This window comes from Mesocricetus auratus, unplaced genomic scaffold (assembly GCF_017639785.1).
Source record: "Mesocricetus auratus isolate SY011 unplaced genomic scaffold, BCM_Maur_2.0 Super-Scaffold_100676, whole genome shotgun sequence".
Taxonomy (NCBI): domain Eukaryota; kingdom Metazoa; phylum Chordata; class Mammalia; order Rodentia; family Cricetidae; genus Mesocricetus; species Mesocricetus auratus.
The window spans coordinates 40416892-40436046 of record NW_024429266.1 but is presented as its reverse complement, the minus strand read 5'-3'; the positions used below and the strand labels follow the sequence as shown (position 1 = coordinate 40436046).

The 19155-nt window shown below is 39.3% G+C and overlaps 1 protein-coding gene across 1 annotated transcript in view; it reads right to left on the bottom strand.

The window, feature by feature from the left end:
- The window catches only part of Hmcn1 (hemicentin 1), a 423434-nt gene that overhangs the window by 115299 nt on the left and 288980 nt on the right, over positions 1-19155 (bottom strand). The window contains 6 exon segments of the mRNA XM_040738098.1: positions 997-1164; positions 2749-3030; positions 4860-5021; positions 5709-5831; positions 10977-11073; positions 16951-17126. Of these exon segments, the coding sequence (XP_040594032.1) occupies positions 997-1164; positions 2749-3030; positions 4860-5021; positions 5709-5831; positions 10977-11073; positions 16951-17126 (1008 nt within the window).

Below are 19155 nucleotides of genomic sequence, written 5' to 3'. Positions count from 1 at the left end.
AACAAAACTAAACAGAGCCAAAACACCACTCCTGTAAATGTGCAAGAGCCAGCCGACAGCACTCTGCAAGGCTGTCTTCATTTCTGCTATCTTTGATGCTATCACATTTCATAAATCCAGACTTTCCAGAGCAGAAACTACTTCAAAAAAAAAAAAAGAAAGAAAGAAAGAAAGAAGGAAAGAAAGGAAGAAATGAAGATAATTTTGAGACGCAAAGATAATGTGTTCAGGCTTCTGGTAGTCAGATTGTAAAAAAACAATCTTTGACACTACTCTCTGCTTTGTCAAGACACGGAGACAGGGTTCCAGGAAATGCAAAACATCACAGGACACAGGAAGGATTCGGGGAGTTTCCCAAGATATGGACTGAGCATTGGCTGCTTTAGCAAGCACTGTGTTAATAGCTTAACGTGATATAGACTCATTTCAGTTTAATAAAAGCCGTAGGACGCAGATGCCGCCAAGGTGAACAAAGCTGAGTAACTTTCTCAAAAGCTAAAGAAAGATTGTCTTTCCAGCTTGTGTGACAGCCATCATCAAAATAGGATGCTGTAGATTTCTGGTGACGTGCCTCAAAAACCTTCCCCCAGGCCTACATTGACCTATGGATAGTAAGATACTCAGGTTCTCCTACAAAACTGCCAGAAGCTGAAATAGTGATAAAGTCAGAGCACCCAGGGAACTCCCTTCCCAGAAACGTTGGTACCATTAAGACAAGCCACGCATCAGTTGGCATACTTAGTGTCATATAATGCTAATAAGACAAAGCCAACTCCTTTTAAATAGAGGAGTTGGGAGATTAATCTAATGATTTTCCTGATACTCCTATACCTTTCTGTGTTTTAAATATGATTGCATAATACGAGTGGGTATCATAATAAGACCTATATCAGAAAGAAAAATGAAACAACATAAAACACTGAAAATGAGAAACTAAAGAGAAATGATGTTCACATGAAGTTAACTGGATGACCAGGCTCTCCGAATTGTGAATACCTGAGAGAATTTTCACGGAACTGCCGAGGCTGACAGGCCACCCATCTTTAAGCCAGGTTATGGAAGGCAGGGGGATGCCAGGGGCTTCACAAGTCAAGGACACGGAGCTCTTTTCCACCACACTGATGTTCTCAGGTACTCCTTGGTTCCCTATGATGCTTGGAGGGGCTATAAGAGAAAACCGAAGAGACCAGAAATAGAAAAGAAGGTAGCCAATATATAATCCTCAACAGCTTATTTCCAATAGGAGCCTTACATTTTCTGGTTAATAGTAATTAAAACAAGCAATCTCCATAATGCCACCTCAGAAAATAAAAATGTATGTCACTACTTTTCAATTTTGATAAATTCGACTTTGATATTCCAGTAATGGTGAACTAGTTTATGAGTTAGTCATGTTTTCTGACAGATTTGTAATATAAATTCACAACCTTCTTATAGACAGGAGTCTGTAAAAAATTGTTATAATCTTAAAAATTATATGAATTTAACAAAAGATATTTAATATTAATATTCTCTCTTCTTTTATCCCATTCCCTTCATCTTTGGCATATACACTGGCTACAAACATAAGAGATTAACACTGAGCTTCAATAATTTCTTTCTCGTTTCTTCCATTTTGTAACTCATGTCAATCTGGAACTCCCTATTGAGTGAGGCTGGCTTTGAACTCACAATTCTCCAAATTTAGTCTCAAGAGCTCTGGGACCATAGACATACAGCAGCAGACCTAGATTTACTCATTCATTAATGTCATTCAAGCTGTAAAATTTGAGTCTATTGAAATTCCCATTGCTTCTATAGATTTAAAATTATACATCAAATTGCGTGCACACAATTATTTGGCTTTGACTATATCCATGTCTGGTCTCTTCCTGCCCAAAATTTATACTTTATTCATTAATTCTTAAATCTGACTTTAATACAACTCATATCCAGGGGATACTGAGCAGCAAACTTTAAAATAGTCTTATTTAAGACTTGAATTTGAAAATTGTGTTATTAAAGAATTTAGCCAGATGTGGTTGTGCATGCCTTCACTCCCAGCACTAATGAGGCAGAAGAGGTTGATGGATCTCAACCTCATCTACATAATGCATTACAGGGTAAGAGCTCATCTTAATTTTTTCTACTTTATTATAGGTATCCCTAAAAGAACACTCTCTGTGTTTGTCTCGGCAAGTAGCATGAAGTCAGTTGTAGAAAGCTAAATGATGAGATTAGGGAAGTAGTAAGGGGTGGGTTCTGTGAAATACTGTCATGCACTCACAGTCTCACACTAGCTGTGGTTACCTACACAAGAACTATGCATGACAAAGCTAGTCAAAATTCATGCACAGGTGAGGGAGGTAACTCCAGGCCATACTCCTTATTGGTAGTTAAGAGCTGCTGGGAAAAGGGAAATCATTCTTCTTGGAGGGTGTGGCCAGTAGAAGCTTCCAGTGCTTCAAGGTCCTAGGCCACGCACATATGGGCAGCACTATTTGGAATTAGTAATATATCAGGAAGGGAAAAAAAGGAAGTTAGAAGGGACAGGTGTTGGGGGAGATTCAGGTAGAGTCGGATGGAAAATGGATGATGGGATGTGTAAATGAGCATATTCCCCTATATCTATGCCTGAAATTCTCAAATAATTAAAAATAAACAACAGAGGGGATGTAAATAGAATACTTCCAGGTCTCAGATCTACACTTCCGGGATACTCGATTATGTCGTCCTGGGAACAGCTCTGCTGATTCCCTCCCTACTTACCATGAACACTTAAGTCGAATCTTCTGTCCATCATTCCTGCTACGTTCACAGCAACACACACATAACGGCCTGTGTCAGATACATGAACGTTCTTCAGCTGAAGGATGCGGCCTTCATCCAGTATTTCCACTCCCTTTCCCTTGGTCAAGGGGCGGCCATCTTTCATCCAGGTCACTGTTGGCTGAGGAATACCCTGCACCTCGCATTCCAAGGAAATACTCTTCCCACGGATGACAGTAATTTCAGGGCTCTGACTGCCGCTGTTGGCTATAGATGGTCGAACTTTGGGGAAAAATACACAATGAGAAACAATACAGGAAACGTTTGCTTCGCTTCTAGTAGGAATTTTCACCTTGAAATTCTGATCCTTTTGCTTCTACTTTTAAGAACTGTGATAACAAGGAATGTGCCACCTCACCCAGATGTGGTTGGGGGATGAAAGGCAGGGCTTTGTACATACTAGGTAAACATAATCAAATGACTTACATCCTCGGCCCCAAGATAAATACATTATCATGTCAATATATCAGCTACTAAAAAAGACTCAAAACAACAGACTACATTACTATGTAATTAATTATCAGTATATTGAGAGATAGAATTCTTCTCTGATTCTAAGTCGGATGATACCTAAAAGAAAGCTATTGACCCAGGAGAAGAAAAATGTAGTATTCACTCATTTTTGAGAAATAATACAGTAACTGAACTTATCAATTATATTTCCAATTTACAGAGGTGTTCCAAGTACTACAATGAATATGGCAGCTTAGGGCTTCTTAACTTATTTCCTTAGTCATTCCTTTTCATTTGAAAGACCTTTACATGACACTGGAAATACAGGCACATAAAACAGGTATACAAGTCAAACACTTACTGATAATAAATCATAAAGAAACTTATTTTAAAATAATTCTTTAATATGCATATCATTTTACCAATTACTAAAGACAAAGGCAAATCTTCATACTAATGAGATAAACACGCATGTCTATTTTTGCATAATTCAAGCCTTTATTGTTTAAAGAGAGGCCCTACGTGGTCTGGGCTCTCTTGATACAAAGCAAAATATTAGCACCATTTCCCTTTCTTGACTTTATGTGGCTTTGGTGTCACAGATGCAACAACCATGCAGCACCATGAATGAAGGGCTAGAAAATTATAGAGTCTCTCTGTCTTGTTAGGAATGAAGAGGTGACCCTCTCCAGAGACCAACTGCTAGCTTTGGAAGTCTCCTTATGTGGGGAAGTAAACCACCGCTAAGCCACTGATAGCCAGCCATTCTGTTTCCCTGTAGCTGAATTTCCTAATAGATACTGATTGAAAGAATTATAAAGGAGGCCAGGTTGAACTCATACGTGTGTGGAAAGGAAAATGGGCTAGTGTCAGTAAACCTGCATTCTACGGACAGTTCTACCACACACAAGTCACGTGACCTTGTTCAACCATGGAAATGTCTCTGAGTTTGAATTCCCATATGTGCATGATAGAGGCAACAGTTCTCCCTCATCTGGAGATGCACATAAAAATTAAGTAACACAATACATACTTTTAAGCACTCTAAAAGCTTGTGCAGGTTACAGTCTAAATAACCTTTTAAAAATAAAATATCTTATGTTTTAAAAATATATTCTAGGGCTGGGGCTGTAGCTCAGTTGGTGAGGAGGACCTGCCTGGTATATACGAGGCAGGTATGCTAGCACAGCCTGTAATCCCACCAGATGAAAGAGGATAAGAAGCTAAAGGTTGTTCAACTATGTACCAAGTTTGAGGCTAGCCTGAGCTACATGAGACCCTACCAAAACCAGCCAACAAACAACAACAAAAACCAAAACACCACCAGCAACAAAACCTATAAAGTATGATCCCCTCTCTTCCCTTTCTACACATTTTCTGCACCCAGCATATTGCAACCACCTTTACATATGTGCTACTGGTGGGATGAACAGCAGTATTTCTGAATAAATAATCGCCCGAAGCATGATTTATTCCACATGACAGGTATAGCTGTACCACTGTGAACGAACCTTACAGCCCTAAAGAGAAATGGAAAGGAAATATAGAAATCATTAGAAGAAAATTGCTCCTAGAGATTTAGGAGATCAATAACTTACTGTACACTTGCAGATTATAATCTTTCTTTGCAATTCCAGCCACATTGGATGCCACACATGTATAGAGTCCCGCATCTGTTTTCTCAGCAACTGAAATTTGTAACCGTCTGCCTCCAGATAAAATTCGAACTCGTCCCGCAGAGTCAGCCAACACCAGAGAGTCTGCAATAAAAATCCAAATAGCAGAATTTGAGGCAAGAATATGTAGTTTTTATATATATTCCCAGGTAAGAACTTATTTATTTGCTTGCTAGCTTAAGTATCTAAAAGGTGGACAACCCTGTGAAACAATCCTTTTCTTGTGGACAAAATGAGAACCAGATGAAATACAGTTTTCAATGGTTTATATTATGCTTATGGGGCATGGATAACTATTTGCTAATGAAAATCTACTCAGCTACAGCCTTTAATCCTAAAATATGTTGCAAAACTGCCATAAATGCAAAAAAAGTTTACTTTAAAAATAATTTTAAGGGCATTTGTAAAGAATATAATTATTTGAATGGTAGGCTTGATTATAAATGTTTCATAATTAATTTGATAAAAAACAAGGACATAATGCAAAAAAGTGATTTTTCTGGTGACTAGCTAGTAAAAAATTGATCTTCAGTGAGATAATACTGAAGTTTCATATGCAGAGAGTTAATACAAAGCAATTTTGCTGTCTAGCAGTTAGCATGAAAACCCCTGGAAAGGTTTGTGTTGTTAATTTTTTATTTCTTTTACAAATTAACATGTTAGCCAAACAAAAGAATCATTCTATTGTATCCATCTATTTACTTATCCATCTATCTATCTATCTATCTATCTACCTATCTATCATTTAAACTTTTTGCAATGTAAACTGACCTTTCTTCTTCCAAGTAAGATTTGGTGGTGGAATTCCACTTGATTCACACAGCAGAGTGATGAGATTCCCCTCAATGGCAGTAAGTTGCACAAGCTCATCAGATCCATAAATGCTAGGTGGTACTGAAAGGAAATCAAAAGTATCGTTCATATAATTTTGTGTCATGTAGCATCCCTGATACTTTACCCATAGTAGAAAGGGCTGCTACACAAAATGATGTAATAGAAAAGCACATAAGCTTGAATGTCACCTCTGAAGAAAACAATCAATTCCTAATTGTCGCACCTGCTGTGCAGCCTGCATCTGAGAATGTAGCGAGGTGGTCGGGATAGATGACACAGAGACGGGTCGGTTGCTTTAAGAAAACTTTATGCTTCCCAAGTCGGCTTAGGAGAAGAGAAGTCCCTCCAAGAAAAAACGCTTCCCTTTTTAAGGACTTCTGCCATCCATCTACATACAATTCTCCAACAACTCTCCCAGACTTCTCACCCTCCTCATTGGTGTTATCTCCGGCCCCAGAATCGGGGAGAAACAGCAGGGGGGAGAGGAAGATGCATCTAGCCATAGGGGGTGTCAAAGTCATGGTGTTTCAGTGAGCAAGCCCTTATCTGAGCCCTATCAAGAGCTTTATAGCACTGAATTGTTTTCAGTAAACATTATCTCACAGCTGCCTGCTTCCAGGCTGAAGGGGAAGTGGGTTTCTGCTCAAGGTCTGGTGTCCCCACACCTAATAAAACCTTCCCACTGACACAGAAATTCTACAATTGAAGCACTCAGAATAGCATTGTTTATTATAGATATCTAGACATCAGGTATAAGAGTGTTAATACCTACCAAATGCAAAGTAACCCAAACATCGATGCCCAATCAGCTTTGATATTTTTGATGTTGGACAGAAGCAGAGTACAACAGGCATATAATGTCAAGTAAAGATCAAGGCAAAAAGCTTCATCCAATAGGTAGACATTCATTTATTCTAGATTGCACACCTTTTTCTTTATTGGTCTGCAGAATTTGACTGGAATCCTCCAAGTCAGTCTTGATTACTAAGCTATTCCCAAAGACACTGGCTAAACTGCTCCCTCTCCTCCAGGATGGCAGGTACTCATTCTTTCAAGCTCCTGGGAGTTCACTGGGTATAGAATCCTTTTATGCCCCACTAAAGCTTTGGTCCTTACTCAACTACCTTTGTCCTAACAGTTCTATTCTCCTGAAGCCCAAGAGACCAATTCATTAATTTTTATCATGTCTGTGAATTTGCCATTCTTGTGGTCACTAACTGGCTACTGAACTCGCTTTTATTCTTCCTCTTCATACCAAGTCTGCCTATCATTCTGTAGAAATGCAGTATCCACATGAATAACCAGTCTAAATACCATTGGTTCAGTTCTTCTGTCTGCTCTTCTCTTTCTCCTTTAGAGACTGTACAATGGCCTTTACATCATCTAGACATTTCCTCCTATATGTTCATAAACTCAGCCATGATTTGATGACTGCTCCATTTTTCTTTTTCTCACTCAAGTATTCCAATTCTCAATTCTCATCCTAAATGAATCTTGAATCCTTTCACCTCTCAAATGTCTTCATATTCAGCTCATTTTTTGTTTATTGATCTCTCTGCATCTTAGATTTCATCATCAATAATTTCATTGTCTCATTTGCCAATAGTCCCAATTTTCTGACTCTTTGCTCTTCTTATCTAGCAATATTGGTACCCGTATCCAACAGTCAATGAGTTACACAAAAGAAAATGACACAACCACAGACTAACACTACTCTATGCTCCTAGTCTCCACTTTCAGCTCTCTCCTCAGCTACTCATAGTGGTTTCCAGGAATGTAAGTAGTTATAAATCTAATGAAGACTCTATCTAGACCTTACAATAAATTGATTCTTCAAATGTCCATATGATGTTTGAGAAGTACCGCCAAGCTTGATCTGCTGAGAACTGAACACAACAGCCCTTGTTCCTTCTCTAAGAAAATCACCACCATCCATGAGCCCAGCTGACTGAGGAACACAGACAGCAAGCCTCTGCTCATCTTGACTCATTTTCTTAAACACATCTAGAGTAGAGCTGCTTTCTTTGAAAATACATATTTGAGCACCCAGACTCTTCTTTGAAACTCTTTAATGTGTTCTGCGACACTTAGAATCTAGTACATTGATGGAGTGAAGTTTTGTCAAACCATCCCCATTGCCTTTCGACTATATATTTCCTCTTTCCACTGTACTGTACTAGTCCACAGTGAGCAATGTTGAGTTCACTGAATGAGAAAGCGCACTTTAGTCCTTTGTATTGCTTTCATCCTGTTCATAGTCATTGCCTACTCATGCTTACGGTCTCAGTTGTATGGCACATAAACCCATATGTCTTTCTATGTAACCTAAAATGGACCTTTCATTTAAACTTAACTATTTAGAGTTTTCATATTTCTCATTAGACACTATCCTACACATGGAATAGTGATAGAACACAGGAAAGAATGCATGTTCTTCAAGTGATCCTAGCTCTAACATCTCAAATTTCTTGCCTATCATTCATTATTATATTTATTGCACTCTCCTTTCAATTGTTAAACCTCTTCTTTCAGAAGCATTTGTTTGTAAATTAGTAAAGGACATCTTAAAGTTTATGTCTAGTGATTTTTCTGCAATATAACACTATCCATTAACTTATCCATCTACCTACACACTGTTTATTCATTGCCAATTTTATTTTCCCTGGGACATCACAGTCCTTAGTTTCCATGCCATCATTTTTTAAACATAAATTTTATTGATTCTTTGGGAGCTTTACATCATACCCTCCAATTCCACTCATTTCCCAATTCCTCTGTATCTACCCTTCATCCTTGTAGCATCCTCTCCCAAAGGAAAATTTAAAAAGAAATAAAAATAGAAAATACAAATAAAACTTAGATAAAAATCAAACAAAGAATACTTTGCTCCTCTGTCTTTCCCATTTCTCCATCACCTCTTCATTCATCTTAGTGGCCTTGGGAGCTGCAGTGTATCATTTAGTAGATCCTTTTGTTCTAACAGCTTTACTTACAAATATTCATTGTGCAATGTGTTGTTGGTGAGATTCAAGGCCTCTAGCTTCTGGTACACCATCAATATTGGACCCTCACCCATCTCCTCTTGGATATCCTACTGTTACCTGGAGTTATGCAGATCCTGCAGCTATGGTTCTGAAAGATCAGTCCCTTCACCTGCTCCAGCAGGTCATAGATGGGGTAGGTGCTGAGGTATGCCAAAGGCTTGGATGTATGCCTGGGTAGTTGCTGAGTTGATTAATACAGTCCACTGGGACTACTCCCCTCAGGCAAGGGGCAGAGTCAGGTCTCTCATGCCCATGGCTGGGGCAGCTATTTTATGAGGGAAAGGACCAGCTCAAAAGCTGGGGGTCACGGGGTTGCTATCCCAGGGCCAGTGAGGGGCAGGGTCAGCTCCATGCCATCACTTTTTAACTATTTTTTCTTTTTTTGTCAATTTATTTTTACATTCCAATCCCAGTTGCCCCTCCCTCCTCTCTGCCTGCTCCCCTACTCTCCCCCCATCTGCTCCACAGAGAGGGTAAGGCCTCCCCTAGGAAGTCTACTAAGTCTGTCCCATCATCTAGTTGAGGCAGGACCAAGGCACCTCTCCACCCCCACACCCCTGTGTCTAGGCTGAGCAAGGTATCTCTCCATATAGAATGGGCTCCACTAAGTCAGTTTGTGCATTAGTGTTAGATCTTGGACCCACTGCCATTGGCCTCATATGTTTTCCCAGTCACACCATTGTCACCCATATTAAGGAAATCTAGTTTGGTCCTATGCTATCACTTTTAATAAGTTTTTCTCCAGCCTCTTTGACCGCTTCTTCTCAGTTTCCCACATAGGATCCCTTTTTCTATTCCCATATTCACATAGTGCTCTTGGTAGCCATTCTGGATAGCACTCTACTGTACACATTTTTATCTCTTTAAGGAATCTCATCTTCTATTTAATATAGTTATGACTCTAGTTTTTTGCATTTGACTGTGTGGAGGATAACTTCACATTGTTGGTCCATAGATACCTCAAAAGCTCCAAGTCTCTGCCTCACTTATTTTGTTAACGATTTCACTGGGTTTTCCACTGCGCATGCCTCATCTTTTGTTCATGTCTACCTCGACCTCCCTCCTACCTTCTCTTGCGCTCTCTCTTATTTCCTCTACCCCAGCCCTCTTCGTCTCCCTAATGACCCTTCCTCCTTTGCTTCCACGTTTTCTGTTGGCTTTGGTCTTGGTTTCCACATTTGAGAGAAAATATCTAAATCGGACTCTCTTCTCATTTCACTTTCCAGTTGGTCTGACTCCTAATTTCCCAACTGTGGCCACCCCTGTAACCTTTACTTTATAACTTTTAGTGCAGTATCTTGTACAAATTGAGAGATATGAGAATATTTTTCTCATTTCAAAGAAATGAGGAATAAAAAAGGCAAAATGGAGAGGGAGAAAGAAAGAGTTAGGAGTAGAAAAATTGATGATGCATAATTCATATGTAGTAAATATAAATTTGCTATATGACAAATTGTACCTTTAAATACAAACTCATCTTTTTACAGAGTGAGCAATATCTTTTCTTATAACTTACTTCAATGATTATTAAAATGATAATCATTTTTAACAATCTATTTCTATACATGTGTGCTTTTAAAATTAATTTATCCTTCAAAATTAAGAAAAAATCTTTTTCTGATTTTTATTTAAAAGAGTTATTTTTCTGGTGAGTCAAATGTAAAACGTTGGAGATGGGAGCATTTTTAAACAGTTAGTAAATAGCCACAGCCAAGGCATTGTGCACTACCATTGTAAAAAAATGGTGAATGTTTCAAGGACAATAGTTCCTTAATTAGTATGGCAATCTCTGCTGCCTTACAGGGCATTAGCATAATTTGCTTATGGAACATGGCTTTTTAATATATTCTCACTGGACAAGCCATTACTAGTGTCTAGAGGAAGCACAATCAGTGCAAGCCCTGGCTGTAAAAGCCAACAGGGATGTTAGGCAGGAGAGGGGAATCATGCTACACTGAAGTCTCAATGATGAACAGGTTTAGGCTCAAGGCATCCATCCATCTACTATACGTTTAGGATCAATTCCTTGAGTTGATATTCGGGAAAGTGATCAGTTCCATGTACACAGCACAATGGATAAATACCATTTTAAAAACTGACAAGCCAGTAAAAGCCAACCATGGGCTAACTGCTTTGTTTCACAAATGCTCATGATACTGACCCCAGATGTTAACATTGTAGTTTTTCTCAGTTTTTCCAGCAATGTTGGTTGCTTCACAAGTGTAACGACCAGTGTCTTGAACCTGAGCATCTTCAATCTGAAATAAAAAAATAAAAGTCATGCTTGGAAACCAGAAAACTTCCCACCCTCTGCAACCTTTCCATTTTGCCCTCCTTTTTTTCCTTCAATTTTGAGACAAATTCTCATTCTGTAGCCCAGGGTATCCTGGAACTCACGAGGTCATTATTCCAGAAGGTCTGAGAGTAACGTCAGTTCTTCCCCTCAACCTCTCGAGTGCTGGGATTAATCACTGGCGTGAGCCACCATCCTCAGCTTGAAAAGTCGGGACTGTACATCAATGCACACCATTGTCTCTTATTTTTATTATTTTACTCCATACACTTCTAAACATATAGAAGTGGACAGATTGTAAAATTGAATGCCCATCACCAAGATCCAGCATTTACCAAAACAAAAATATTCATCCATACCTCATTCTGCTTTAACCCAATTTCTGCCAGTTATTAAACAAAACAAAGATCTTCTAAGTAAAATTTAGATGAAATAGCAAAAGCAACAATTACGGGTTCTGATAAAGCTATTCATCTTTTCTATGAATTATCCTTATGCATTCAGAAACTAACTTAATAAGCTTGTGATTGGTTTGTTACATATGTTTCCTCTACACTGGATCTGTAAACTTCTTTAAGTCAAGAATTATATTGAATTAGCCTCAATTATCTATTACACAGTTGAGTAGTTAGTAGGTAATTGAGTATCAGTAAAATATTTTTATGCACGGATATATTCAGCACGAATCAGTAATCATTCATCATAAGTTTACTCAGCCAATATAAATATATAATATAAAATTATAAAATATAAATCTTTAGATTTTTCTAGATTTATTTATTTTATGTGTAAAAATGTTTTTCCTGCATGTGAGTATGTGATCCACATGTGTGTCTGGAATCAGCAGAGACCAGAAGCGAGTGTTAGATCCCCTGGAACTAGAAGTACATATGGTTGTGAGATACCATAAGGGTGCCTAGGATCCAAACCCAGATCCTCTGAAAGAGCAACAAATGCTCTAAAGCACTGAGCCATCTCTGCAAACCCCACACAAATCTTATACGGGGTTGCAGGTGTAAACAAATACAGGGCACTATATAATTTCTCATAGTTTCTGAGTACATACTTGAGTAAGTATATACAGCATATAAAGGTAAATTAATTAACAAGATGAGAGATACAGCACCTTAAATTGTTGCTTACATAAAAGCTTGCCACCAAGAGATTCTAAGGACTCAAAGAGGAAGTTTGATGAGAGTTCCTGTGATTGGTGGGAGTATTTGGCTTAGCCAAGGCACACAGCCAATAGATATGTCAATCAACTAAAGCAAAATCTCAGTTAGGTGGAATACTGAAGAGATATTTAAAACCAAACATTCTCACTTTAAGTTCACGTATTAGCTGTATGTGGCCAAAAATCACACAACTGATGGCAAACCTACTCATTTTCAGAACATAAAATAAGTTAGCATGGGCCTTATGTTACAGTTTGAATTTTATGTGTTCCCCTCAGGTTTACTTATGTCTTGAGTACACGCTTTACAACACACGACACTATTTTGAGAGGCTATGGATTCCACAGAGGGAACAAAGCTGGTAATGTTCCTAGGAACAGGCTTTGAAAGTTGAATTCTTGTTCAGGGTCCTCCCCCTGTCTCCTTCTGCACCTTCATGTAAATAGCCTCTCTAGCACATAGAGTTCATGCCAAAAGTCCCTTCCTCATTGTGAGGAGGAAGACTGAGACCCTCTGAAGCCACAAGTTTAAATCTATCTCTAATCTTACAAACTGTTTCTGTGAGGTATTATGATGACAGTAAGTGTAACACAGTAAATTACAAACACATACATAAGCTCAATGTCATGACTAAATGTGACCATGTGGCTCCTAGGCGTTTGGATGTGGACTGTATGAGGAATTTGGAAAAGACTGGGGATGTAGGCAGAGAAGCCTTGAATACTGTAAATATAAGTGTCACAGACAAGTCTGGTGGGATCTTGGAAGACAAGAATGCTAGGAGAAACGCAGATAGTAAAGACTTCACTTACGCCAGTCAAGATGGGAACAAGTACTTTATTGGGAACTGGACTAGAGGCTATTTGTGTTACATTTTGGCAGATAATGTGCTCACATCTTGCCTACATTTTGACAAATTTGAGTGAGGTCGAATTTGAAAATAATAGACTAACTCAGCAAAAGAAATGACAAGACAGCATTTGTTGCTTTGCAGTGTGCGTGCGTGCGTGCGTGCGTGCGTGTGTGTGTGTGTGTGTGTGTGTGTGTAGGTAAGAGAACAACTTGAGAGGGGGTGGTGCTGGTTCTCTCCTTCCACCAAGTGGGTTCAGGGACTGGACTCAGGTTGTCAGGCTTGGTGGCATGTGGCTTACCTACTGAGCCATCCTACTGTAACCCGTGGCATATTAATTAATTTACAGCAAGAATTAGCAGTAAGGACTGGTGAAAAGAGACATGAAAGTGATAGGCTAGCCCAACAGTTCTCAACCTGTGGGTGGCAACTCCTTTGGGAGTCAGACAACCCTTTAGAAGGCAGGGGTCGCCTAAGACCATCAGAAAACACAGATATTTACATCAAGATTCATAACAGTAGCAGCAAAATAACAGTAGCAACAAAAATAATTTTATGGTTGGGGGGTCAGCACAACATGAGGACCTATATTAAAGGGTCACAGCATTAGGAAGGTTGAGAACCACTGGTCTAGCCAGAAAAGAAGCTCAGTCCCTTGGAAAACTGAGGACAATGCAGCTACCATGTTTAAACACGTTTTAAAAGAAACTAAGCAGTTTGTACTAGGGGAATACAAAGCGTGCCTTGAGGTAATTTCAGAAATTAATAAGTATCCATAATCAAAGGTGTAGGCAGAGTTTTCCTGTGCCACTGTCAGATAACCACCCAGAAGCTTCATATTAACTGTAAATGCTCAGCCAATAGCTCAGGCTTGTTACTAGCTGACTCTTTCATTTTTAATTAACCCCTATTTCTTATCTCTGCTCTGCCACAAGGCCTGTGGCTTGTTAACTCATTTTCTACACGACCTGCTTCCCCTGTGTACGCTGGCATCTCCTCTGCCCCCACCCTTCTTCATCCCAACATCCTTAGTTTGATTGCCCCACCTGTATTTCCTGACTGGCTGCTAGCCAGGCAGCTCTTTATTAACAATGAGAATAATGCATATTCATGGTGTACAAAAAGGATTATTCCACAGCACAAAGGCTTTAACCTATAAAACTATAAACTCATTCAAAGATTTTCCTTCAAAAAGACAGTATTTTACCCTCAGAGTTGCCTGAAGAAGTGCTTTTCCAGGTTTAACCCAGACACTAAAGGCTGTTGCAGCCATGGTCCAGTGTAGGCCTGGCTACTTCTTGGCAGAACTTGGTATTGTCCATTTGGTTCTGGGTTTGCAGGCACAAAGAGGGTAAGAGTTATGGAGACAAAAAAGCTTACACCAAAGTTTCTGAGACAAGACTGGGAGATCAGGCAATGTTTAGCAAGCTTAGATTTCCTGTAGAAGGCTCTTTCCAGGGTGTTGCATGAAGCTATGAGAGTGAAGCCAGTGTTACAATAGATCCAGGTTGCTGGGTGTGCCAAGAGCATATGCTGAGGAAACCAGCAGGAAATGAATGTATCTAGTCCAATGGAGAGGCTGCAAATGACTGTGTCACAATGGTGGGGTTTCCCAAGCCTGCTGGAGCTCGTCATGAAACCCTGTACCCCAGATGTTTGACATGGAACTACAGTAGTTAATGTTTCTCTCTCCTGAATTTTATTCTTATTTTGTCCCATCTTTTCTTATTATACCTCCATTCTTCTCTTTTAGAATTAGACTCTTTATTCCTTACCATCAATTGGAAGTATGTCACATTAAAAAAAAAACTGATGGAAGGCTCTCAGCCAGGAGATTTCATTCTCCTCAGAAGACACTTTGGACGAGGATTGTGAACAGTGTAAGAATTTAAGATTGGCACTCTCTTGGAGTTAGACTAAATAGACATACATTAGCTTTTTGAGGTCAAGTTCTTTTTCTGAATGTTTTTCATCAGCTCGAGGACCAGCCCCCAGTGCCAGGGTGTATAGTTGTGGAATCTGTGTTTCTGTGACTCAGGATAAAGAAGCTTGCTCTAAATGTATCCTCAAAGACTACACCTGGCCCCAGGTGGCTCACTTTCTCTCTGATCTCTACAGCCTCTGTTCTGTAATCCAGTGCCATCTACCGTGTCCTCTATGTCATGATAGGCTGAGATGTTTCAACATGATAAGCCCAAATCTTTTTCTTTTTGTTTTTACTTAGGTTGTTCTGTCAAGTTATGTATTCACAGCAAGTAAAAGATAACTTATCCACTATAGAGCTCACAAAGAGTTTTTAGAGTGTTAAGTTGGTAGACTGGGAAAGCAGGGAGGAACATTTAACGGGAGTACTCATAGCAAACAAAATGTTAAAATTCTATTATTTGATTTAGTCAAATATGTGTGAGAAAAAAATTGGGGTATGTTCTTAAGTTGGTATTAACTAACCAGTTAGGGTTGGGCTCTGTTGAATGGTTCATTGTATGGGTCTTCTCTCTACTCCTGCCAATGGGACTTGTACATCCCAGGGTGTCTGGCATGGGTTCATGGCAGAGATCAGATCTAAGGATTTATTCACCATTACCTAAAAAAGGGAACACCTACACCCACTGAAATTTATGTTCATATAAATGCCTCCCTCTGTCGCCTAGCCACAACTAAGCTTTGAGATTTTGCCAAGTGCTTTCTAGAACACTAGACTCTGCCTCTGAGCGTGACTTGCTCTTTTCCCCCTCCTCTTTGGGTATATATCTCAGCTGCCTTATCCTTCTTTGTTTTGTTAGTGAGTCTAATCTTCCTTTCCTTTCTCCATTCCCATTTCTATTATTACAGTCTCATGATTCCCTGGCTTCCCAGCCCTTTTCGTTAGCATACATCTCCATGCTGTCCTGTTCATCCTGGTTCTTTCATCTTCCCTGGGAAATCTCTTTAGCTTGCTACCTTTCCCACATGCAGGCATTCATTGCCCTCTTAAATATTCTTATTAGCTATTCTCCTCAATCAGGAAGCCATATGTAGCTAGTAACATAGGTTTCAAAATTATACTCACTATGTTCTAATTCAATCTATGCCTTTTGGCAGCTGGATATATTGCTTGGCTATTCTTTCATTTTCTCAATTGGGTTGTTAGCAGAATTTTACAAGCACACATTAGGGTTATGAACATTCACACCCTTGGGTTCCTTCAGCCCAATTCCTTGGGCTTACTCCAGTGCCAGCTTGATTTCCCTTCTGTCAACGTTATTTTAAACATTCACTTTGTGAAGTTCTCCATCTCCTCCCATCTAACTTACTTGCTTCCCATAAACAGGACTTTTGTTTCTCTCTGAGCTGTAAAACTAACTTGTCTCCTAACTTTCTTCGATGCAAGCAGAGCCTCGCTTTTTGCTATTCCTCTCCAAATGCTATGTACCATCCACTTGGTCATCAACCCAAACTGACAGTAGTTCTGCACAGCTGGGATGAAGCCACATTTAACTTTTAGGATTTATGTAAGATTACAAGATACTGAAAATATGAGATGAGTCCTAATTTTTGTAGCCTGATCCAGAGCACCTAAAATGGGTTTTTCCTTAGAATACTTTTATAACAGTTTTCTGAAGATTATGTTTTTGAGATTGCTTCTGGCTAAAGTACAAATGGATGACTAAATATTTACATTGTATTAGCATAAAATGTAAAGTTACCACCAGTGCCATTAAATGGTTCCTAGAATTTTATTAGAGGACATTAGGACATTTGTAAAAGATCAGCAAATTTAACAGCTGTAATACTGAAACCATGTGCTTGGGAACTTGAGCTGAATCTACAGCCTTACCTTTAGTACACTTCCATTTTCAGAGATACTGAGGCCTGGTTTCTTCAGCAAAGGGCGGCCATCTTTTAACCACATCAGAGTAGGTGGGGGAACAGCATCACTTTGACAAATTAGCTCCACAGCTTGGCTAATGAGGACAGAGACATTCTGCTCTTCTCCCATAATATTGGGTGGAACTAAGTGAAAGAAGAAATTTTCTTCAGAATAAAACATGCCAGCACACTATTAGTGTCCACTAATAATCAAGATACCAGACATATGGTGAGGAACTATATTTTTGTTTTCTTTTCCTTTTAGATGGAAGAGCACAATCGTTCTTATATACACTATCGACTTTATTTTATTCAAAGTCAAAGTTAAATTGCTGACTAATCCACTTGTATGGATCAGAGATTCCACTCACGGATCTTTCATTTTAAAGAGCTTTTGCAAATCAAAGTTCCTATCAGTTACACCTAAGGACTGTGTAGAACTCGATGGTACTCCTCGGGTTTCCAAAAGAGCAAATCACCCATGAAGTATTTTTGAAACAATAATGAATTAAAAGAAAATATTATTTCAATATTTATCTGTATCTTTTGAAAAGGAAACAAGTTTCGTAGCCATCAAGGCAACACCTTTCTGAGTAGCAGGAAGAGAATGCAAAGATTCTAGTCCCCAGCTTCACAGTGTGAAAATGCAAAGTAGGGGACGGGTAAGGGTCGGCAAAGCTGAGAGGCTGCCGACTTGTCGTCTAGAGTTCTCTTCTGTGCCACACCAGCTTTCTTTGACATGAAAGTCCGAGTGGGGAAACTGACACCATAGAGGAGAGGCTAAATCAGTGACCAGCCGTACAGCACCTTCATAATTACATAAAAGGAGGAGGTCTGCTGAAACTTCAGTGGGATTCAAACTAAAATCCCTGGCTCTCAGACTGGTCAGGTGCTAAGATGTGTTCAGACAGAAGCTTAAGGAATTCCTTTCCCTTGAGTATTGAAAATAACTTTTCTCAAGTGGTTTAGGTGCAGCTTTGTCAAGAGCAGGCTCCATATTCTACCAAGGACGCATTCAGGCCTGTCATACATCTACATTCAGAAAAGATAAATGATAAACAAAACCAGGACCACTACGAAAGGGCCACTCTGAAAGAGCACGGGAAAGAATTTCCTTGACGAACTCTCACTAAATTCCTTAACCACTCAGACTATTTTTGCAGTTTTTTTTCTTGTGGTTATTGTTTGGTTTTGATTTTGTGGTCACCAGAATACTAATCTGTCTGTATTCACTGAGGTCCTAAAGAGTTTTCCAAATGCTTTGGTAGAAATAACATTGTGGTAGCAGGGACTAGTATTACAGCCTAAAGGCTGCTGTTTCAGGGTCACTATAGCATGTGGTAAAGTGATGATCCATGCAGTAGACCAACTAGCAACATTCTGTGTCTATAGCCATCAGAGGTCTTTGCTCCCAGACTGTTTCAGAGGGAAAGAGGAAACAAGGGGTCCATCTGTGTGTCATCTCTAGGCTCATGACTTGAGTAAACCACGAGTGAATGGAACTTAACGGAGAAAATGCCTCACACAATGTATGGAGCAGGCTAGGGTAGCATCTGTGCAGGAATATGACATTCCTGCTCTCTGAGCATCATATAAGATGTTGACGCACAGTGGACTGAAGGCAACCTCTGGGGATCAGAAAACAATGGGATTGATTTTTAGAGGTGACACACTAGGGTAGAGACTATGAACAGTCTGTTCAAAATCAAGAATGCCATGAAGTGGCAAATAGGCATATTTAATATCACTGTAAGGTCCCATGAAAACCGACACATCCATAAGCTTTGGCACAGGAATCTATATGTAGAATTGCCAATTCTACAGCTTGATCAATTTTGAATTAAGTTTGTTTGATAAAACTTATCATAACTGTATGTTTGTCTTAGGTTCTCTCTAGAATTTTAAGATGGCATGCTTTCCTTATGACTGTTTTAGACATCAAGGTATGCCAAGATGTAGAATGACAAACACCATCCCTGAATTGAGGTCAGTGAAGCCCCAGCATTATTCTGTGGCTGGGGGTCTTATTCTGAGATGGAATCAAATACTATACCCTTCTAGATCACCTAACTGCACTGTCAAGTAGGGAAAATCATGAGTTTTAGCTGAATTCATGTCTAGCTTAACTTATATTTCTAAAATAACCTATCACTCAAAGATATTGGGCTGACAA